This window comes from Podarcis liolepis, assembly GCF_965112155.1.
Source record: "Podarcis liolepis genome assembly, chromosome: 16".
In the NCBI taxonomy this organism is placed as follows: domain Eukaryota; kingdom Metazoa; phylum Chordata; class Lepidosauria; order Squamata; family Lacertidae; genus Podarcis; species Podarcis liolepis.
Window position 1 is genome coordinate 31,862,638 of NC_139567.1, and position 23,500 is coordinate 31,886,137.

At 47.8% G+C, this 23,500-nt stretch overlaps 1 protein-coding gene across 4 annotated transcripts in view; it reads left to right on the plus strand.

The window, feature by feature from the left end:
- SRRM3 (serine/arginine repetitive matrix 3) overlaps positions 1-23,500 on the plus strand; it is a 110,463-nt gene that overhangs the window by 79,412 nt on the left and 7,551 nt on the right. For 2 of the 4 annotated variants that reach the window (XM_083479296.1, XM_083479298.1), the window contains exons 7-14: positions 179-208; positions 944-1,012; positions 2,296-2,331; positions 3,642-3,710; positions 5,013-5,117; positions 5,904-6,081; positions 21,196-21,545; positions 22,249-22,464. In XM_083479296.1, the coding sequence (XP_083335422.1) occupies positions 179-208; positions 944-1,012; positions 2,296-2,331; positions 3,642-3,710; positions 5,013-5,117; positions 5,904-6,081; positions 21,196-21,545; positions 22,249-22,464 (1,053 nt within the window). The remainder of the gene's footprint in view (positions 1-178; positions 209-943; positions 1,013-2,295; positions 2,332-3,641; positions 3,711-5,012; positions 5,118-5,903; positions 6,082-21,195; positions 21,546-22,248; positions 22,465-23,500) is intronic. The other 2 variants (XM_083479297.1, XM_083479299.1) reach the window with 1 other exon arrangement.

Below are 23,500 nucleotides of genomic sequence, written 5' to 3' on the forward strand. Positions count from 1 at the left end.
AGTCCTGATACATGTGGCCTGTGTAATTTACTTATTGGTTTTAAAAATATGCCAGGTTAGACACTTGTCCGGCCCGGTCCTGATTTCAGAAGTCGACCCTGTTCTACAAACCCTCCGCTCTTTTCAGAGAGACACTCCTTAACCTCTCCTTTGTCTGTTTCCTGTCTTGCAATCTCAGCAAAAAAAGGAAACCTGGATCTGAACGCAGGTGAGTGCCAACGGAATTCGCATCATACACATGATCTATTACCTATAAATTCCCATATATTTATAGAAACCCATCCAAGGTGTCTGGTTTTTTACAGCTTTCCCCACACGGTTTCCCCAGCCACCCAAAAAGCAGTCCCATAAAGCAAGGGGGCTAATTTGTCTGGATGCCTTTAACCCTTGGATGGCTTCAAAAGAGAATTGGAGAAATTCGTGGACGGGAGGGCTCTGCCTCTATAGTTGAAAGCAGCCCAGCGTCTGCCTCTCAGTTGCTAGAAACCACAGGAGGATAGAGGGCTTGTGTGGTCAGGTCCTGCTTGCAGATTCCCCATATAAAGCATCTAGTTCAGGGGTCAGCAAACTTTTTCAGAAGGGGGCCAGTCCACTGTCTCTCAGACCTTGTGGGGGGCTGGGCTATATTTTGAAATAAATAAAAATGAACGAATTCCTGTGCCCCACAAATAACCCAGAGATGCATTTTAAATAAAAGGACACATTCTACTCATGTAAAAACACGCTGATTCCTGGACCATCCGCGGCCGGACTGAGAAGGTGATAGGGCCGGATCCAGCCCCCAGGCCTTCGTTTGCCTACCCATGATCTAGTTGGCCTCTGTGAAAACAGGAAGCTGGACTAGATGGCTTGATCCAGCAGGCTTTTCTTATGACATTCCCACATGCTTATTCAGCTCCATTTCCTCCTGACAAACTGACATAGTCCTTTTTTTGCTTTTCAGCGGGGATAGCTCTTCCCCGGTCCGGAAGGAGAAGAAGAAGAAGACAGGGAAAAAACATCGGAGAGACAGGTAAAGGACTCAGGGCTCCCCCTTTTCATCTCCCCCTATCAATGGGAAGGTCCATAGCTCACTGGCAGAACATCTGCTTTTCACGCAGAAGGTGCCCCCATTCAATCCCCAATGGCATCTCTGGGGAGGGATGGGAGAAGGCACTGAAAATCCTGCCAGCATCTCTTTGCATCTCAAATGCTTCACTAACAGAGCCAGAACTTGGGTTCCATTTTCTGGTCACGCTGGACTGTGACGGGATATTGGAAACTTGTGTGGCTACTTCTGGGCAAGCAGCCAGTTCCAAAGCTGGCCAGTAGCACTGCCAGCTGGCCCAGGGATCTGGACCCTGGAGGCAATTGCCCTCAGGCTGGTAGGTAGAGGAGGCAGAGAACCTGAGGGACTAGTGCAGCCCGTCCTGTCTGTCCCTCCATGGCTTATCTGGGCTGCCCATCCACCACCAGTCAGCATGCTGTAGTCACCAGTCAGCAGTGCCACCTGTTGACAGCCAAGCAAACTGCAGCATGACAACACCCTTCCATTTTTATTATATTCGATCCCTGACATCCCTGGCTAGGGCCCTAGGAAGCCACTGCTGGTCAGTATAGACACCATTGAGCTAAGTGGTTCAATAGTCTAACACAGCTTCCTTAGTTCTTATCTGTCTCTTCCATTAGACAATCTCCCATTGATAGGAGAGTACATACTTTTTTTAAGCAAAAGGTCCCAGATCTGACCCCCCCATCATTTCCAGTTAAATGGAGGCCCCTGGATTGGAAGAGACCTTTCTTCTCATGAAATTGAGGTGTGCCGCTGCCAGTCACAACTGGGCTGAATGGACCAATGCGCTGCAGAGAACTAACAGAGGCAAGAGATTGTTGCAGCTTCCAATTCCCATCCGCTCTGGCAGGATGCTGTGAATTGGGGTCCAGTGACATCGACAGGGCAACATGGCTGTGTTACGTAGAGACAAGTTGCTGCAGGTTCCGTCAGTAAAGGCCATGGTCAATCTTTCTGTTCTTCACAACCCCACCCCACCCACATTCTGGACTGAGATGGTCTGGATGGGCAATTTATTTATTATTATTAAATTTATTGCTCACCCTTCATCAGCAGGTCTCAGGGCTGGGTACAGCAATTTAAAATTCAGGAATAGGGTAACCTGGGTGCTGCGTCTTTGGTGTGGCTCTTATGCAAGGAAAGAGATATTTGGCTATGCGCTCCCCCCCCCTTTCTCCTGCACCATCTCAACCAGTGTCTCTCCTTTCCTCTCTTTGTTCCTGTTCTTGCCGGTTGCCCATCAGGTCTGCGTCTGGCTCTCGTAAGAAGAGGAGGCACAGGTGAGGGTTAATGGTGTAGATTCCTCCCCCCACCGCACACCTTGTCTCCCCTAATCCCACATCGACATTCCTCACCTCCTCCCCCACCTCAGCCGTGACCGGCAAGGCAAACTATGCACTGCCCTCTAGTGGCCAAAGACCACATTTGATCCTCTTTCTACAACAAATTCACCACTTGCCCCCTTGTCGGGCTCAAGGTCTCTTCCGGCCAAGCACAGAAGAAACCAAATTGGTGCAGGGCCATGAAAGTAGCTCCATAAAGGCCACCATAGCCAGGCACGAAAAGGCCAAAGGATCTGGGTTCAAAGGCTTGCAGGGAACAAGGAAGGTCACTTGACTTGCCCGGAAGGGCGTCACCAAGATTTCACTTGTCAGGAACTCCTGGAGGAGTTTGCTCCATAATGATGGGGCCACCACCAAGGAAGTCCAGCCTTGGACATCCAGATGGGTGCAGGGGTTGCCTGTGGAATCTGCCATGGAAAGATGTCATGATGGTTACCAACTTCAAAGGCATTTAAAAGTGGAGTCAAACAGATTTATGGAAGGAAAGGCTATCAGTGACTACTAGTCATAGAAAACATACCTCTGAATACCAGAACAACAGCAGGAGAAAGTAACTGCACTCCTGCCTTGCTAGTGGGATTCACAGAGGCAACGGTTGCCAGCTCTGTGAAACATGGCACCCAGAATCTGCCATTGGAGGTGGCTACCTCACTTTGTCTAATGATAGAGCCGGCCATGGCAAAGATTAGTTAGGTGAGCTCTCGGTCTGATCCAGCAGGGCTCATCTTAATGTTCTTATGTGAAGTACGGTCTCTAGAGCTGTTCTCTGCAAGCTGGGGAGGGTGTGGTGGCCAGAATTTATATAATAAGGCATAAAATGTACCAACATTATAATCACTTAGTGATAACAATGGAACAGCAAGAGCTTTCAGTGCAGGCACACAGAGCTCTCCTCGTCTGCAACAGCCTCCCTGTTCATTTCAGCACAGGAAGGTGATTTGAAGGTGCAGATAAAGCAATGGGTCATGGTGAGGTGAGATGTCATGACTTGCAAAACGTTCTCCAGACCGTCAGAAAATAGCCTGCCCCTCTGATTCCAGACCCCACCCCCTAAGAGTCAACTCCCCATGGAGCGAATGATAAGCAGGCCACAGGTTTGGCACTTTGGCACCTGGGCAAGCTGTTCCATGAAATATTCTAGAAGGAAAAACTGGCTGCTGAGGCTGGTGCTTCCTGTGCCCATGTCTGTTTTCCCTCCTCCCCCCCCCTCTCTCTCTTTCTCTCTCTCCCTTTTCATGTGCGTTCAGTTTTCTGCTGTCTCATAGGTCCAGAAGTCTCAAGAGCAAAAGGAAAGAGAAGAACAAAGACAGAAAAAGGTGAGGATCAGAATGGATTGCACCCCATCCACAGAAGAAAATAGCACAAGCCGAATGCTTATTCCCATGTTACTTGCAAGTGAAATTTTCCCCCGGAAGCGAATAAAATGGGAATTAACCATCTTGAAATAACTCATGGAAGATGAAGCAAGCTTGTTTCCTGCTGCTCCAGAGGGCAGGACCCAAACCGATGGATTCAGATTACAAGAAAGGAAATTCTGACTAAACATTAGGAAGAGCTTTCCAATGGTAAGAGCTGTTTGACAGCAGAACAGCCTCCTTTGGAAGGTGGTGGACACTCACTTGCTCTGTTTCCAACAGAGGTTGGATGACCACCTGTCAGGGATTCTTTCGTTGTGATTCCTGAATTGCAGAGGGTTGGAATAGATGACCATTGGTGGTCCCTTAAACTCTGTGATTCCAGGACTAACACCTTGAATTTGGCCCGGTAGCTCACCAGCAGCCAGTGCGATGCTTTCAGAACTGGTGACTCAAGGTACCGTCAGACTCCTGAACCCAGACCCATGGTTAGGCTCAGCATCCAGGCCTGGATCCAAATTCAGCCCCTCCGTAGCTTACACCAGCTGGTCCTTCCTTTGTGCCAAAGTCCTGACTGTCAATCAGGGTCTGGGTCATGATGGGGGCAGTCCCAGAACTCCTCCTGAGCCACAGTCATGGACTAATTGGACACAGAAGAATAGTAGGGGGAACCAGCTGGGGAACCCCCAGGGGAAGAAGGCTGAGAACCAGGGGAATGGTGGTAGAACAATGGGGTGGGAGGGATAAGAGGGAGAGGACTGGAAGGGGGTGTCAGAATCTGAAGGGTTAACAGGGCTTAGTGAGCTGGGGGAGTCTGTGGCAGAGAGAAGTCCAGAATAAAGAGGCAGAGGTTGAAGCAGGAGAGGAGGGAGACCAAGAGGCAGAGAGGAGTCAGGCTGGTGCAGAGTCATGTGTGCCTCCCCTTCCTGCCACAACAAGCTCCCCTCCCACCTTGTCTTCTAGAACCAGGAGAGGCATGAAAAGGGAAGAGGAGAGATTAGCCGTGTGTAGGTGCAGTCTCTGATTGCTTGGGGAAAATGCTGAAGAAGAGAGCACTTAGGCAGCTATGGGGAGGCGAGGACCTTTAGTCTCAGTAACTGCTCTATGGGGCAAGACCTACCAGGGATAAGCTGTTGTGCTCACCCAAGTCTGTGCAGATCTTGTTTTCGCTAACAAAGGGTTAACTCCAACTTGCATGGTGTGCCAAGCTGCTGGAGCGCCAGGTTCTGCCTCACCCTCCCGCTTCTCCCCATCCTCTCCCAGGTCCCACAGCGAGTCGTCCACTCGGAGGTCCCACAGGCGCAGCAGCTGCAGTTCCCGGAGCGCCTCGCTCTCCTCGGATTACAGCGACTGCAAATTGACAAGCAGGTAGGCTGGGCTTGCGCCTGGTTTGGCCCCAGGTTTAGGGGTGGGGAGGCACAGCTTGGGGGGGGGCTCTTTAAATGGGACCAGTTGTGGATGTTTTTTTCACTCAAAGGAGGATTAGATAAATTCATGGAGGAGGACAAAGCTAGCTCTGCCTCCAGAGTTAGAGGTGGCGATGCTTCTGAATACCAGTTCCTGGAAACTGCAGGAGGGGAGAGGGCTCTGGTGCTCGGATCCTGCGTCAGGGCTTCCTACTGGTTGGCAACTGTGTGAACAGGGTGCTGGTCTAGGTGGGCCATTGGCCTGATCCAAGAGGCTCTTATGTTCGGATATTGGCACAAGTTCCTCAGTGGGAGCTCTCCTTGGTGCTGAAACAACCAGCCTGCCTTTCCCTGTGAACTCTTGCACCAGATCAGAGCAGGATAGTTACGTCTGGGTTCTCTTTAGCTGTATTACATCCTTCTGCAGCAAAACCTACCTGGTGGCCTTACCCCATATGCTTCCAATCAACTTGCCGGCTGGCTTCTGTTAGAGCAGCTGGTTGGACACTTTGAGTTGAGGATGGTAGATCAGATGGGCTGTTGGCCTGATCCAGCAGACTCTTCTTATGTTCCTACTAGATGTTATGCTTCTTCGATTGCTGTTGTCCTTTATTTTTTGGGAACTGCCTTGCTATTTCTCCTTGAAATAAAAGGGGATCTATAAATTCTTCTAAGAAAGAGAGCAACAGTCTTATGGAGGCCTACATAGCTGCTGACCAACCCTCTCTGTCCTCCCCTTTGCTTGCAGACTGAGTCCCAAGTACAGAGAGGATGCCCAGAAGGGCAGCAGCCACCAGTCCAGCCAGAGCCCCTCCTCCTCCTGTACCGGCCACAGCCGATCGGCCACGCCTCACCAAAACGGGCACAAGGGCGGTGCCCAGAACGGCCGCCATAGCCACGGCACCCTCTTGGAGAAGAAACAGGAGGTATGGACCTTTGGGGTTTGCTTTTCTCAGGGTTCAATCCAACCCCACCTTCCCCAGCTGCCACCGCCCCACCTTTCCTCCCCAGATCGGATCAGCCCCATCTCACGTTGCTGCCTCCTCTTAGGCGTTTTGCTCAAAGCGTGGCGGATGGGGAAGGCTAAGGAGAAGATGTTCCTCCAAGCCAGGCTTTCAGGTGCTGCTGGACTCCAACTCCCAATAGCCAGCATGGCCAGTGGTTGGGGACGATGGGACCTGCAGCCCCACAGCATCCGGAGGGCTGGGGGGTTGCTCTGGAACTTCTCTCCCTCCCTCCTTCTCCGTCTCTTTCCCCTCTCATCAGACACTCATGTGCTACATCTGCATTGGGGTAACTCGGTGGTAGAATTTGGGCTAGATTACCCTTTGGGTCCCTTCCAATTCTGAAGTTCCGTGAGTCCAGGAAGTACTTTGCTGAGAGCTTTTTGAGGAGTAGCAATGAGGCAAAAATCCATCGTCAAATGTTTTCAGGTCCGAGGATTTGGGTCTGTACACCAAAGGTTTCCATACTTCTCTTCTCTCCATGCTTTTATCACCACCTCTCACTGCCTGTTTGTGGTCTGCAGGAAAGGTCCCGATCCTGGCTATTGCTGGGAGTCTTTTTGCCTCTTTCTGCCCACATGTAAGCTGTCTGAAGGCAGGAACAGGCTGCAGTTCGGTAGTAGAGCACACATTTTGAACAGGCCATCACAGGCTGAATCCCTCGCGTCTCAAAGATGCCTGCTGGAGACCCTGGAGAGCTGCTGCCAGTCAGTGTGGGCAATATTTAGCTAGATGGATCAAGGTCACACTTGGTTTAAGGCAGCTTCCTATGACTAGGAAGTGTTGCCCTCCATGGTTTAGCTTGACAACAGCGCCGTGCCTTTAAAGAGCAGAGATGGGGAAGGAATGGATTCAGTTTGTGTTTTAATGCAATATCACCTACAGCCAATTCCAGGCTTCCCCACCCTGAAAGCAGCCCTCCCCATGATAAAAATGCTTCAAAACAAGATGAGTTCTTTCAGTTTAAGCATTCTCCATTAGGATTACCTCTCTCCATTCCCCTCCCCCTCCCCCTACCATTTTACCTCCAAATTTCTGAGCATCTTGAAAGGAAGGAATTCCTGGTACAGTACAGTCTTCCCCAGAGAGTTTACTAGACCAATACACTCTAAGTTTATCCATTCCATTATCTCTTTCTCCTCATCCGTCTCTTTCTCCCTCTTTTTTAAAAAGAAATTATAAACAACATATATACACGTTTTTATTTATTTTCTTAACCATGTGATTCTACCTCTTTTTTCCGCACACCCCAAATCACTATAGTTTGTTTATTCCATTATTCATCTCTATGTGAGCCTTTCCCCCTGCCCTGCCCCAGTTCAAAAAAAGGTGGCATTAAATGTAAGGTGAGGGCTCTGTGACCCCCCCCAAGGGTGTTGATGGATTCTAACTCCCACCATCCCTGACCACTGGCCATGCTGGCTGGGGCTGATGGGAACTGTAGCTCAACAACATCTGGAGGAGGGCTGCATCCCTGCACAAATTTCCTAATCCAGGGATTGCCATACAGTGTGCCAGGGGAGGATGTGAAAGACACCAAGGAGTTGGTTGCAGAGGTTGCCTGGGTCTCTGCATGAGTCACCGTTCTGGTGTTGGGTGGATCATTTCCCCTGCCCTTGGACTCATTTTCCCCAAACTGACTTTGGAGTCAGTTACGACTCCGGGCTTACATGTGTGACTGGAGCCATCAGCACACTTGTGTCCTCTGAAAATTCACTCCCAGAACAGCAACTCACACAGAGGCGTCAGAGATGAGCACTCGGTTGTTTCCTCTCTCACACTCTAAAACTAGTCATACAGTGCGCTTCATGTCTCAGAAGTGTGGGAAACAAAGCAGGGTGTATTTTAATGCTTCGGGAAATGAATAAAAGAGCCAGCTTTTCTCCAAATTCCCTGATAATACTCGAGTCAACACACGTTTCCTTTGGTTGTCAATTGCGGCTCCTGCTGTCCTGTGCAACTTTTATTTTATTTTTCATTTTTAATCCCAATCTGTGTTTTTCTTTAGCCTCCCGTTCGAAATGTGGTAATATAAAAGTTCAATTTCTTGCTCGGCAGAAATCAGGGGACTGGGCGGGAGGGCGACTGGGGTGCGCCTTTTGGATTCCTGCATTTTCTTTCTTGTTTTCTTCCCTTTTTGTAATGTACAGAAATGCAAACTATATCTTTCTCTTTTTCTTTTTCTTCCATTGTTGTCATGTGGATCTAGAAAATAAATATTATTTCTTCTGTTATTATCATTATTATTATTACTACAATTTTCCCCTTCCGTTTCGTTTCTTTGTGTGTGTAAGTGTGGAACCCTCCCGGCCAATTGAGAAATGCACAGACGTCTTTCTTTAGTTCTTTACAACCATTGAACTCTGTTGTCTGTTTAAATTTCACATTTAAAAGGGAAGATAACTGTGTAGTTTCCTTTTCCTTTTTTTAATATTATCTGCGGCAAAGCAGAAAGCTCCATTTCCCTCTCCCACAGAAAGTGGTGGGTTTGAGGTGGCTCAGATGAAACCCCCAAATGAATCTGGTGCTATGCCTGTAAAGAAAATGAGAAAATTATCCGGCCAGTTTGATACTAGAATCATTATCATCTGTGCTATTTTTCTAGAAAAAGAGGTGTCGGAAGTCACCATGAACGCCTCCCTTGTTCTCTTATAATGGTGCCCACCTGAGAGGTGCCAGAACTGAAAAAAATCCCTGGTTATCATAATTATTATTTACTTGTGTCAGCCACCACATTTTAGTCAACCAACTATTTAGATTAAAAGGGAGTATTTTTTGCCCCTACTTAATCCATCAGAAGGCTTAAATCATTATTTTTTAATCTCAGTACTCTTAGTAAAGCCCAGGTGGTTAGCAACATGTACGATGGGGTGGTAGATGTATCTAGACTACAATTCCCATCAACCCCAACAGCCAGAGTTGATGGGAGCCAGGTTAGGGTTCATGTTTAGAGTCCAGCGACTTCCAGAGGACCGCAGGTTCCCCATCCCTGATGTAAGACAAGGGTTTTCCTCTTGTGTGGCAGAAAACAGAGAACTTCTCCTAGCAGGGGCGCCGGCTCCTAGGGGCCAAGCCCTTTTGGATCCCCCCTATATTTTGGGGGTAGGGGCCGCCCCCCCATGGAACTGATCATAGTCCTCCTCCTCCTGCCGCAGAAGGAAGGAGGGTCGAAGCAGCTTCCCACCGGTGGCAGTGCCAAGAGAGACAGAGGAGGAGCTACATTTGGCTCCTCCCAACGTTCTGATGTCACACTCATGACGTCGGGACATTGCACATGTGACGACGACTCCTCCAATCCCAAGCTGGTGCCTCTGTCTCCTAGGAACACAGGAAGCTGCCTCATATTGAACCAGACCATTGGTCCACATAGCTCAGTATCATCAATGGGGATTGGCAGCAAGTTTCCATGGTTTCAAGCAGGGTTCTTACCTCCTCATACATCCCATTCCCCGGGCCCATAGGAAATAAATTCTGCAGGCTAGGATGCAGGGGGAAAGAAATAGTATCAAGGCCAGCTCTACCCTTGAGCAGAGTGAGGCAGGCACCTCAGGCAGCAGATTTAGTGTCATGAAAAGGCAGCAAATTGCCAGTTGTTCACTATTTTCTTCTTCTGTTTTTACTGCCAGGTAATCAGGGGGGATGCTAGTGGGATATTCTGTCGCAGCTCCCAAAATAACTCTGCTGGCCTTGAGTACACTAGATACCTTGACTTTGACTTCTTCTTATTGATATTTAATTATTATATATAATAATAATAATATCAATAAATTAACTTTATTAGTTGGGTTGTTTGTTTGTTTTTACAAAAGTCATGCAAAGTGACTTATCACATAATGAAGGCGTATCTAAAAGACAATAATATTTTTAAAAGGCAGGATTAAAACATCCCATCCACTTGATGAGGCCAATGATGGCACCAGAGAGCCTCCCTGAGGACAGTATTGTGCAAGCAGGGGAGCCACCACCAAAAAGGCCTGTTTTCGTGTTGCCACCCTCCGGACCTCCCACGTAGGAGGTACTTGGAGAAGGGCCTTAGGTGATGATCACAGGGTCTGGCAGCGGGTGGCCAGCATTTGCTTCTCTGCTTCAAAATATTTTGAGCTATCCCTGAGTAGAATCAAACTCAAATGAAGTTGACTTCCCTTTTAAAAAGGTGGTTTCAATTTTCATGCCATATTTTCATGCCGGTGGGCTTCCTTGGTGGTACTCTATATCTATTTCTCTCTCTCTCTCTCTCTCTCTATTTCTCTCTCTCTGTTTCTCAGCTTCTCTTTCCTCCTCCTCCTCGCCCTCTCATGTACACACTTTACAATTTCTCCCTCTTTCAACGGGGCCCCTTCTAGCTTATCCCAATACAAACAGATTCCCGTCCCACCCCCACCCCCCAACTTGACATTTTCTGCCTTCATCCGCTTCCTTTCTTGCATGATCTTTGGGACTTTTTTTTTCCTTTCAAAAATATTTAAATGTTACAGAGAAACTTTTTTAATTGTTTCATTTTCCGATGGCTGCCGCTATTTAGACAACTACTGGTTATCCATATGCATATATTTTTTTATTTAAAAAAAAATGAAGAATGATGGCTGCCTGAATTGACCAAGGCCACGTTCACACCATAAATTTAAAGCAACTATCACACCTCTCGGAATGGTTGTGGCTTCCCCCAAAGGATTCTAGGAACTGTAGGTGTTGGTTAAAGGTGATGGGCGTTTTTAGGAGACCCCTGTTCCCCGCACAGGGCTACAATTCCCAGAGTTCCCTGTGAAGAGGGATTGATTGTTTGACTTCTCTGGAAACAGTAGCTCTGTGAGGTGAACGGAGGGGCTCCCAGACAGCCCTTAACAAAATACAGCTCCCAGAATTCCTTGCGGGGAGCCATGACTGTTTAAAATGGTACCATAGTACACTCTGTGAGGGGAATAGGGGCCTCCCAGCTACTCTCAGCAGCCCCATAATGAACTGCAGCTCCCAGAATGCTTTGGGGGAAACCATAAGTCTTTGAATTGGTACCATAGTGCCTTAAATTTATGGTGTGAATGGGGCCTGAAATCCAAAGTGTGGTCAAAGCAAAGCAAAAGTTGATTAGCAAAAGGGGTCTGAAGCACGTTACTAAAGAGTCGTTGTCTTTTTCCCCATTCTGCCCTCCAAATGTGGAGATTACCATTTCTTTTTTTATTATTGCATTCCTCACCACTCCGAAGGTAGGTATTTCTCTCCCTCCGCACGTTCACTTCTACAGATCAGCCTGTTGAAAAGCACCGTAGTTTGATTAAATGTGATTTTTTTCTATCTTCTCTCTCTCTTTCTTCCTCTCTCTCTCTCTTCCTCTCTCTCTCTCTGTCTATCTCCTAACGCTTGTCTATTTTTGGTGGCTCTGTACAATTTTTATTTATTTTCTTACAATTAGCTACAAAGTCATGCTTCTCTTATCCTTTTTCCCCCCCATGGAAATTTATTTAATTTCTTTAAAAAATAATAATCCTCGTTCTGTTGTTAGAATGCATTTCTGTGTGTTTTTTCTGCTCTTCGATCTTGTGTTTGTTTCCATAAATGGTACAGTCATATCCAGCTGATTTGATTTCCTTTTTGTGATATTATTATTATTATTATTATTATTATTATTATTAAGGCGGCTTACTATGCAAGCCATTTAATTGTTATTGCCAAAGTAAAATCACGAAGCGGAGGGAGACTCTCCATACAATTGGAATTATCCTTCCTCTGCCTCGATCACATGGGTGGTTATGAGTTTTGTAGATGGTGTTAAAAAGACAGTTACAGTGGTCACTAAATTTTGGCAGCAAAATCCTCTCTCTCTATACAGTCATACCTCAGAAGCTGAACGGAAGCTGTTCCAGAAGTCTGTTTGACTTCTAAAACGTTCGGGAACCAAGGCGGGGCTTCCGATTGCTCCTGCAGCCAATCGGAAGCCGCAATGGACGTTCAGGTTCCAAAGAACATTCACAAACTGGAACAATCACTTCCGGGTTTGCAGCATTTAAGAGCCAAACCGTTCATCTCGCAAAGCATTTGACTTCCGAGGTACGACTGTATATACACGGAGCCTTTATCTATAGGCAACAACATCCTAGGGGATTTCGCCAGAAGTGAAAAGATGTTTAAAATGACATTGAATATATACAATCTAAGGCAGAGGGTGGTGTTGGTTTGCAGTACAGTACGATCACGTCTTACAGACGTCTAACTTGCGTGATTTCAACCATATGAAGTTGGAGGCCTTTAGCTGAAAGTTAAATGCATGCAACACAGAGATCTTGCAAGCTCTTTTTGTGCTGGGAAAACCCAGTGCAAAAAGAGCTTTTAAGCTCTTTGCAAGGCCCTCTGAGTACACCAGCTGCGGAAGCCACTGGATGCTCTTTCAGAAGCAGTTTTATATGCACTTTTGCATATATGTGGAATCCATGCATCTGAACACCCACATAAGATGTGATTGTACTGTACATAATCTGGGAAGTGGGAGTCACTGAGGTTTGAGATTTGTGGCTACTGTGGAGATTCCACAAAGAGCAGGAAGAACTTAGGAGAACTTATTAGGAGAAGATCAGGCAGCCCCCTTTCCTTACCTCTGCAAAGTGAGGAAACTGGTAGTGTGTAACGCAAAAGACTTCGAAAGAAATATTGAAAGCTCCCCCTGTTCCCAGAAGGGCCATCTGGAGAGTGACTCTGCCTAATTCCAGTGACCTTCCACCACTGGGACTGTGTTATTTGCAAACTGGCTATATTCCAGAAAGTGGTCTTTATGTCATGTGGAATAAAATGTGTGTAGAAGCTCAGACATAATGCGTAATTTAACAGTTAGGAAAACAGCAGGAAAATGGAATAAACTGACGTGTGAGTGTATCTCGCAACTCACTGCCCAACAGTACGATCAGCAATGCTGGGTTTTTTGGGGGGGGGAATATTCTGCTCTTACGGAGCTCCACTCCTTATTCCCATTTCCCCCATCCAGGTTGCTAGTCAAGCCAATAAACACTGGACTTTGGACAATGGATTTCAGAAATCTGTTCCTGGTACTGGTGCAACCCTAAAAGTTCCCAGAGGCTCTGCAGCTTCCGTAAGACTTATAAGCCGCACAATGCTTCCAGACCACATTCATCCCATGCATTTAGACTTAGAACCATAGAGTCGGAAGGGATCCCAAGGGTCATCTAGTCCAACCCCCTGCAGTGCAGGGGTCTCAACACATAGCTCCCGCATCCAATTGGAAACCATACTGGACCTTGCTTAGCTTTGCAAATGTGCTAGCAGTTTTATGTGCCCTAAAGCATTATGATTCCAATTTGAACAATCGTGGCTTTCCACCAAAGAATTCTGGGAGCTGGAGTGTGTTAAAGGTGCTGAGAGTTATTATGAGGCACCGATTCCCCTCACAGAGCTACAGATTCACAACCAGTCCCTCTTTTCATGGAACTCTGAGAATTGTAGCTCTGGAACTGTAGTCATTCATTTAAGACCTCCCACAAAATGTACCATATGGAGTCTTCTGTCCATGTCAGAAAATGTGCAAAAAAAAAAGTCACCACTGATTCCAAATCAAATCTTTACGGTCAACAACCCGCATTAAAGAAACAAAATAAGAGGCATTATCCAGATGTGTCTATTAGGATGAAATAGGATAAAATGAAACCCTTTACCTGAATGGCCCCCTGTCCCTGTCTCTTGAGGTAATTGACCTGGTAAACCAAATTAATTGGGTCAGACCCCAGGCTGTGATGTTGTCCTCCAATCCAGAGTTACTCAAGAGAGACATTGACTGGGGGACTCAAATTCTGGCAAATCTCATCACCAACTTCAGCAATTAATTTCACCATTGATTCAAAATTCAGTTAAAACTACCCAGTTTAATTAATTCAGCGCATCTGATGAGCTTGACTCAGTGAAGTGCTCGCTTCGGCAGCACATATACTAAAATTAGAACTTGACTCAGTGATACCAGCTTTTTAAAGCCTGGTAGTCATTTAAGTATACCTCCAGTGCCCCCCTGCCACCCCCTTGCCTCTTAGCGCCTCCCGCCACCAGTAACCCCACTGCCCCCTGGGGGCATTACCAGTCACTTTGGGACCCCCTGAACTGCAAGGTCTCAAATGGAAGCGTGAAAGCGATTTGAAATCAAGCCTCTTTGTAAAAGAACCTGGGGAGTTTCAGGTGATGGACTCTGGGTGGGTGTGCAGGTAATCCCATCATAGTTCAGAGGTTGGTGATGTGTCCATCACCTCCTTGATCAGTTTGGGCATCACTGCTTGACCAAGACAGACAAGTTAGGCCTGGAACGTGAGCCAAATCCATCAGCCAACTCTTCCCTTGGAAAGGAACACTGGGGTTAATGGTAACACCAGGATTCAAGCGCATTGCCTTTTGTGTAGAAGACCCTGGTTCTGGTTGTCCTTCCATTCTCCCTGGTGTGAATCAGACCCTATTTTTCTCACCATCTCCCCCCACCCAGAAATCCAGTAATAACCTCCACTTAAAGGGACTATAATGATGGGTGCTGCTCCCTAAGGCTGTGGTGGTAACTCTGCTAGGTGCTTTGGTGAAGGTGGGGAATGTTAACATTTTAGACCGAAATACTGATTTCCTTTTGTTTTCTTATTCATGCTGAAGCCTCCATAGGGTCTCTCGCTGGTAGGTATATGTGTATCTAGAAGGATTACTAACTCTCTTCAGATTTAGCTGGGCATGCTTTGAATGGGCAAGACTGGCCACTGATTGCATCTGGGCAGAGACCCAGAGGCTCTGCCACTGACCACCAGCAGCCTCAAATCCATTGTGGTTGACCCAACACCCTTGCAATTGACCTCATGGCCACCCACAAGGCAAAAGACAAGCCTTCAATGTGTTGCTCTGTGTGATTCTTGCTGTTCGAAGGCAAATCTCAAGATCTGAAATGGTTTTGTTCCAGTGTATACAGAATTCAAGTGGTCTGGACTTTCCTGGGTTGATGGCAGAAAATACCAAAACAATATTCTTGACTGTTTGTTGTGTGGGTGAAAATGAAGGCATTTCTCTGGCATTTTCAGGAGGAGGCCCTCTGTTTACCTTGCTAACAAGCTGGCCAACAGTTTCCCATTTCCCCCCTTGCTTTTTATTTTTAAGCACTAAAACACACATGGCAGCGAAAAGCTCTCTCCATAGCTCCTTGACTGCCACACTTCATGGCTGCCCTCATGGGATACCCAAGGCATTCTGGGAAGTACCGCTGGCAGGAAGTAGCCTGAGGCTCTCCCCACTGCTTCCCGCTAGCTGTACTTTCTAAGGAAAGCACCAATTCCCTCCTGAAAATTTTAGAGATGTTGCTTCCCCACTGTACACCTCAAGAAAGCTGCAGAAAATCAGCAACCGCTTCTTGCAAGGGGATAATATTTTCTGGACACATGGGCAGGGAAAGTCCATTTCAGTTTTAACAGGGAATGTTTCCATATCCTGCCCAAGGTGCCTGAGGGAACCCCGATCCACCCTTCTTCCAATGCTCTGGCCCCATATATTCCAGTTATCCCTGTTTACCAGGGTCAGTTCTGGTTTTCTGTCTCCCATCTAAGGTAAATCAGTGCCATGGTTTGGCATTTTCTTGCAGTCTGTGTAGGGGGAGATGCCTTCCAAAAATAGTTATGTACACACATGCATCAAAGTTGCCCTGGGTCAGAACTCAAGGCCTCTTTTCCAGGTCTCTAGAAGTTAATTCTGCCAATGAAGGAGGGGAGGCATCTTAATTCTAGGGTATATGTAGGCCATTGTACACCTGGAAGTGGAACACTGAGTATACAGCAGCTGGAGAGGTCCACTTCGAACCTTTATGCCTTTACCCAGCTATGACTTCCTGTCTTAAATGTTGACAAATGAATAGCAACTGTGTGTATAACCAGACCCACCGTGAGGTTAAATATGGCTACGTCTTTTCAAAAAGAAAGGAAAGAGATCAGAGCTGACAGTACATTTTTTCCCTGAGAGATTTTTATTTTTCACACCTGCTTAGACAAAGAAGGTCACTTGCAGAATTTTCTCCAAATATTCCCCACCATTTTTGTGTGCATGTGAATGGTAGTCACCATTTCTCTCTCTCTCTCTCTCAAACACACATACATACACACACACCCCCAGAACTATGCCAGGTCTCTGGGGCATTGTGGAGGATGCAAGATGATTGCTAGGCTATCCATGCAGTTGCTGCTGTCATCGCTTGCAGTGACAAAAGCTTTGAGGGGAGAGGAGTTGTGTTCCTGCTAATGGTGACCCTCATACCCAAGAAATAGTCAGATAATTTCTCTTCCCCCTGGAGAAATTCATCACCATCCCCTCAGTTTCTCTGCCCAGAAGCAGAATCAACAGTGTGATGTAGCAGCAAAAAATATTTAATGCTATTCTAAGCCAGGTCAACAGAAGCATAGTGTCCAGATCAAGGGAAGTAATAGTACCACACTATTCTGCCATTGTCAGACACCACCTAGAGGACTATGTCCACTTCTGGACACCACAATTGAAGAAGGATTAGGGTTGCCATATTTCAAAAAGTGAAAATCCACACAGAAAAGTTGTTGAGCATTTTTTGTCCAAAGTTGTTGAGCCAAAGTTTCCAACAGCCTATTTCCAGCTATGTTTGGGAATTTCCAGACCTATGGCAACCCTAATATTGATAAGCTGGAAGGTGGGCAGAAGAGGGTGACCAAGATGATCAAGGGTCTGGAAACCAAGCATGTTGAGGGAGTTGGGTATGTTTGGCCTGGAGAAGAGGAGACTAAGAGGTGATATGATAGCTGTCTTCAAATACCTGAATGGCTGTCACATGGAAGGCAGAGCTGCTCCAGAGGGTAGGACTTGAACCAATGGCTTCAGATGACAGGAAAGGAGATTCTGACTACACAGCAGGGAGATCTTTCTAATGGTAAGAGCCGTTTGACAGTGGAACGAGCTCCCTCAGAAGGTGGTGGACTCTCCTTCATTGGAGGTTTTTAAGCACAGGTTGGATAGCCATCTGTCATGAAAGATCTAGTTGACATTACTGTATTGCAGGGTTTTGGACTAGGTGACCCTCAAGAGTCCCTTCCAACTCAAAAATTCGGTGAATACAGAATGTCAAGAGGCACACATGTCTAAAATTGTGTACCAGGCAGGGGGAAGTCTTTAGTGCTGGAGAGAATCTCAGGAAGTGATGCTCTTTGTGAGAACCAGGGGTGGGGTTTTACAAAATCCGAGGCTGACCCTGCTGTTTTCCCCTGCGAGAAGTTGGAGGGTGTTTGGTGGTATTTATTTTGATCAAATAGGAAAGGGGAGAAAGAGAGGGCTGCCCCCCATCCCACCCCTGAAAGAAAATGAAACTGCACCCACAAAATTTGACAGTGAGGACGTTTTGAACCCTGAATACAAGTTTCCCTTTGGGGCAGCTGGCTGGCCACTGTGAGAACAGGATGCTGGACTAGACAGGCCACGGGCCTGATCCAGGAGGCTTTTCTCACATTCATATTGCCAGTTCCCTTCTTCTTACTGAAAGCAAGAGCGGAATGAACTGAGAGTAGCAAACCAGAAAAAAAGTGGGTTGGTTTAAATGTCAGCATAGGGGAGAGAGCTAAGAGCTAACCCTCTCCTGTGCTAGCCCTGAAAGCTCAGAACAAGCTCAAACCATGTGTAGGAAGGAACCCTTCCTCTTTTTCATTGTATTTTAATACGGACCTTGAATGCCATAGAACAGGGTGGGATTTTTGTGGGTTTTTTGGTGGGGTGGAATTAGAGTAGTTGGGAAAGTTTTGCGAAAGTAGACTAATATATACTGGTCAGGGAGACCCAAGGAAGCAAATCCCACCCTGTTCTATGAGTCCTTAGAGTGTTCTGAAAGTAGGCAGGGCTGGCTGGATGGGTTGAACACTGAACAGGAGCACACCCCGCACTGCAGCATTTTGTTGCAGACCCCACTTCCTCACAGCTCACTTCCTTTTTCTAAAAGAGGGTTTCGTGAGAACTAGCAGACCCAGAGTTTTCAGAGTTTCTTCTTCTTCAGGCAAATAGATCAGGCCAGAGTATAAAGGGACTGACCGTTATTAGGCACATGCACCCATGTACCCTCCCAGCTAAGAGAAGTAAATGTTTTACAGGCTAGGAAGCCTGTCTTACTCAAACACCTACTACCCTTTTTGGAGGGAGTGGGGGAAAACATTTTTTTCCACTACATTTGATCCCCATAGTTTTTTTGATGTGGGACATTTAAGATGCCAGACCAGCTGCTGATTTTGGGTGACTTTGTTTGCTTCCTTTTCTCTGTGTCTAAGGCAGCCTTCTGCAATCAGGAACCCTCCAGATGATCTGGGCTACTATCAGCCTCAGCTGGCAATGGTCAAGGATGAAGCGAGTAGAATATTTGGAGGGTAGCAGGTGGAGGGAAGCGAAGCAATGGATCAGTGGCCCTCCAGATGTTGTTGGACTCTTCCTCCCATCAGCCACATCAGGAGGGTACCAGAAGATGGAGAAGGCTCAGCTAAAGTCCCCAGCTCTCACTCAGCCCAGAGGTTGCACAACAGATACACCCTCTGTTGCCTTTTCAATGCCGCCTGTTGCCCAAATGTTCACCTGCTTTGCAGATGGGCATCTCTCCAAGGGAGATTTGAACTGGGGCAGTCATTTGGCCTTCTCAAGGAATCCTGGGAGTTGTAGTACAGTGGAGGAGATGGGTTCCCGTGGGGAACTAGCTCTCACAGCAGCCTTTAAGACTCCTGGTTTTCACTCTCAGCTGTATCTCCACCTGCCCCACACATGACATGGCATAGGTGTGGGGCAGGTGGGCATGGTTTGAGGGAAACAGCCTGCAGTCCAAATTTGAACATCTGGTGGGCTATGTTTGGCCCACAGGCTGGATTCTGGAGACGTGGAGAGAAGTTGCAAGGGTTATAAAGCTGATCTATGTCCGTCACATGGTTGGCTCTAAATCTACCAATCCATCAGTGTTCTGCCTCCGCCGACAGAATTGTTTCAGCCTCCTTCTGTATAATAACAATTCCATGTTGAATGATACTCTTATGGGGCTGTCCTACACAACTGTGTGCCCCTTGCAGGAAAGGCATAGCTCAGTAGTCCAGGGCCTGCAGAAGGCAGTATGAGTCCAGTCCCTGGCAGTATCTCCAGTGAGCAACACGATTAAGTCAGAGGTGAGAAGATGCCTCTTCTCCAGAGAGCTTGGAGAACAGCCAACTTGACCACATTGAAGTACAAGGACCCATCACAGCCTGGCTGGGCATAGGGCAGCTTCCTGCTTATTACCAAATATGGGAATAATTCCCACCATGGACTTTTGGGGAAAGTCCACAGGAAGGACATGGCTCGATTCCCCCCACAATCTTCCCACTGTGCTAAATTTAATTTCCGTAAAACTGGGCCTTTGTGTGGGTCTGAGAGAGATGGAGCAGACAGATCCTGGACAGAACTAAATGAGGAAGGGTGGGGAGGGAATCTGTTGGACTCCCATGCCCAACAGTAGCCGTGGACAATGGGTGTTGTAGTCCAACACCATCAGGAGGGCCTCAACACTGACCTAGAAGAATCTGATCAGTTAGAAGCAGATTCAGGACAGCATACTCAGGATGAGGATGGAACCAGATTAGAATCTCTGGGGTAAGGGGCAGAAACAGGCCACAATCAGAGGGCTAAGGATTGTGGTTGGCGCCTGGGCAAAGATGGCTGCTTTCGAGATCCCAGTACTGGTGGGAAAACACTAGTCGCAGGAGGGGCAAGCTAAACTCCAATGGGTTGGCAAACCTACGTACGTCATTGGGCTCCCGCAGCCTTAAGAGGATGTCCGTCTTAACAGAAAACCCACCCTGTCATTTCCACTAATTTCAGGGAAATCCAAATGGCATTCCGTTTGTTCTAAAAACCAAAGAGGGGACTGCACACAGGGTCCGGTCCGCCTCATGGCTGTGTGTGGCAAGAGCTTAGGCGACCAGGGTGGTTTGGTTTTTTATTCCTCTCCTTTCTATCTCTCTCTCTCTCTCGTTCTTTCTTTCTTTCTCTCTTCCTCTCTCTCTCTCTCGATCTCTCTTGCATTTTTTGTCAATCTAATGATTCACTTATATTGCCCAACTTTTCCCTTCTCTTCATACCTTACCTACTAAAGGAGGAAATACCACTTTCTTGGTAAGTGGACGTTAACCAGGACGGACTTAAAAAAAAAAAGTGGAAATTTAACAAAAATAAATAAATAACATAAAATAAAAAAGGAAAGAGAATAGAACGCTGGTGGAGACTCTGCACAAATTTTCAAAACCCAGGAAGAGTTCAGAAACTTTTTTTTAATATCCTTTTTTTTCAGTACTGATGACATTTGTGGAGTTTTCTTTTGGTTTAAGATTTTATTTTCTCCATCCCCAACCCAGCCCCTGTTCCAATCCCCATCACCTACACATAGCTCTCTCTTCTCTTCTACATGCCTTGATCAAGCTCCCCACAAAGAAATCCATTTCTATCCAAACCCCACCCCACCCGATCCCTAGCTTCTTATCCTTTCCCCCCACCATCCCATAATGTACCCCCTCTTCCACCGATATGAGCACCCTCCTTTTTCTTTCTCTCTTTCTCTCTCTTTGTTTTTTCCCAACAAAATATAATTTGGGGTCTTCTTTCTTTTCTTTTAAAAGAACACACACATACACACACACATGCACATATTATATACTTTTCATTTTTCCAAGGTGACCCTCTCCCTCCCGCCCCGTTTGAAACTCTCCGCCTCCCCTTCCCTGTCTCATTTTTTCATTTTGGTTTATTTCCTGTTTTTGCATGCCAGAGATTTTGCATGAGCTGCATCATTTAAGGTCGAGAGGTTGAACAGGGGAGAGAGGTGCAGAGTAGTATCTGTGTAGCCTGCCTTTATTCAAATCATTGTGCATCGCTGTTGTGAAATTGCAGCTTTTTCCTGCTGGTGAGGGGTCTCTCTTTGTTTTTTTAAAAAACCCTCTCCTTTCCTTCTTTCTCTCTTTTCGCCCCACCCTCCCTCTCTCTGTATCTCTCCCCGTCCCTCTGCGTCTTTCATTCTGCTAGAGGCTGGATTCCACGTCTCCTTCCACGAGGGCCCACGTCAAGTCCGAAGCCCCGTCGCCCCACTCCAAGGAAGGCCGGTGCAGCAAATATGGCGTCAAGGCCTCACGCCGGTCCACCTCACCTCCGGGGAGAGGCTCAGGTGGAGATAAGCGCTTCCACAGGCGCCATGCGAGGTCCACGTCGACCCACAAGCACAAAGGGCGTGGCAGGGCCAAGCTCTCAGCCGCCAAGGAGTCCCCGCGATCTGTCAGCCACACAGGCTACAGCAGTGACTCAGAGGGGTCCACCTGCTCACACCCTTACCACACCGTGGCCGGGACAGAAAAGAACCATGGGGTGCACCTAAAAACGTAAGAACCAGAATGGGGTGCATGCTTGTGAGTGGCCCATATATCATACCCTCCAACGGGGCCCAAGTTTGGTCCAATGTGCAGAAAAACAACCTGCTGCTGTGCTGCTGTTTAGTCGTTTAGTCGTGTCCGACTCTTCGTGACCCCATGGGACCAGAGCACGCCAGGCACTCCTGTCTTCCACTGCCTTTCGCAGTTTTGTCAAACTCATGCTGGTAGCTTTGAGAACACTGTCCAACCATCTCGTCCTCTGTCGTCCCCTTCTCCTTGTGCCCTCCATCTTTCCCAACATCAGGGTCTTTTCCAGGGAGTCTTCTCTTCTCATGAGGTGGCCAAAGTATTGGAGCCTCAGCTTCACGATCTGTCCTTCCAGGGAGCACTCAGGGCTGATTTCCTTCAGAATGGAGAGGTTTGATCTTCTTGCAGTCCATGGGACTCTCAAGAGTCTCCTCCAGCACCATAATTCAAAAGCACCAATTCTTCGGCAATCAGCCTTCTTGATGGTCCAGCTTTCACTTCCATACATCACTACTGGGAAAACCATAGCTTTAACTATACGGACCTTTGTTGGCAGGGTGAAATCAAATCCCCCCCGAATTAACCATTGTCTGAACCTGACACCCACACCAAATCCCCCCCCCCCGCTGCTTCTCCCTCTGCACTCTGATTGGCCCTGCTAATCTCTGCCCATTGCATGTTTCAGAGCAAAGGAGAGGCACCACCGCGGTAGGCTGGGCAGTTGCTCTCCAGCCCCAGCCAAACACTCCAGGCACAAGTCGGAGCGAAGGAAGAGCCTGTCTCGGAGCAGCTCCTGGAGCTCCAGCCGTTCCCCGTCGAAATCTCGGTCCCGATCCCGGGAGAAGAGATCTGCACGCAGCAGGACCCGGTCTGGATCCCAGAAAAAAATAACAAGCAGCAGGTAAGGTGCTTGTAATCCCCAGTTCTCACACTGGGGGCAGCGGCAGCACAGAAGATGGCGACTTGGACCCCAGATCATGGTGGTGGGACACTGGATAGCAGCCTGGGTAAGGGACAAGGTGGGAGGTGCTAGAAGCAGGGGGTTTGAGCGATCAAGGGAGGGGATCAAAAGAAAGAGGCCCTTCCAGGACAGGGCTGGAGGCTGAGAATTGCAGTGGGAGTGCAGACTCCGATAGAGAGGAGTCAGAGATTGCCCCTGCTACACAGCACCAGGGAAGTCCCAGTACTGCTGCCTCTCCTCCTGCTCTGACACCCTGATCGAGGAGAGTCCTGCACGTTGCTGAGCACTGGGCCAGACAAGCCCAGAGGAGGAGCCCACCCCATTTCTGCAGCCTTTGTCTGCTTGGGAGGGATCCAGAGTGACAGGCTACAGGGGAAGGGCAGGGCCCGTGGTCAGTTTCAGCACCGTCCCAAACTGAATGAGTCAAGCCACAGGAATTCTGCTGTGATGTTACTTCCTGTGAATAAAAGCTAATTGCATCTCGTGCCTCACATTCTTCCTGCCCTGTGGATGACCTGTGCTTGCCTGACAGCTCCTTGACACACTGCCACTGCCCTGGGTCTAAGTCTTCTTTCTCTCTGTCATCCCTGGGGGGTTCTAGGGCTGGTGCCTCCCACCGCTCTTTGTCACCCAGCCATTCCCTGACACAGAGTGACCCTAGGAGCCCGTCCCCAGTGACTGACTCACCTCCTTTCACCCTGATTGGCTCCAATCAGCACAAAGTGTCTTGATCCCACCCCCTTGTCCCACAACCCTGGACAATCTATGAAGGTTGAGCTAGATGGACTAATTGTTTGACTCCATATAAGGCAGATTCCTATGTCCCTCAGTGTTTGCAAGATGGGGGTTTGCTGCCTTTCAATCCCAGGGGCCGGTGTCGAAAGCCATCATTGTCTTCTGATGCCTGAAGGGGGCGCTGCAGCTGGTTCGCACGGCCAACTGTAGTTCCCTAGACCCAGATTCCCAGTTGCGCTTC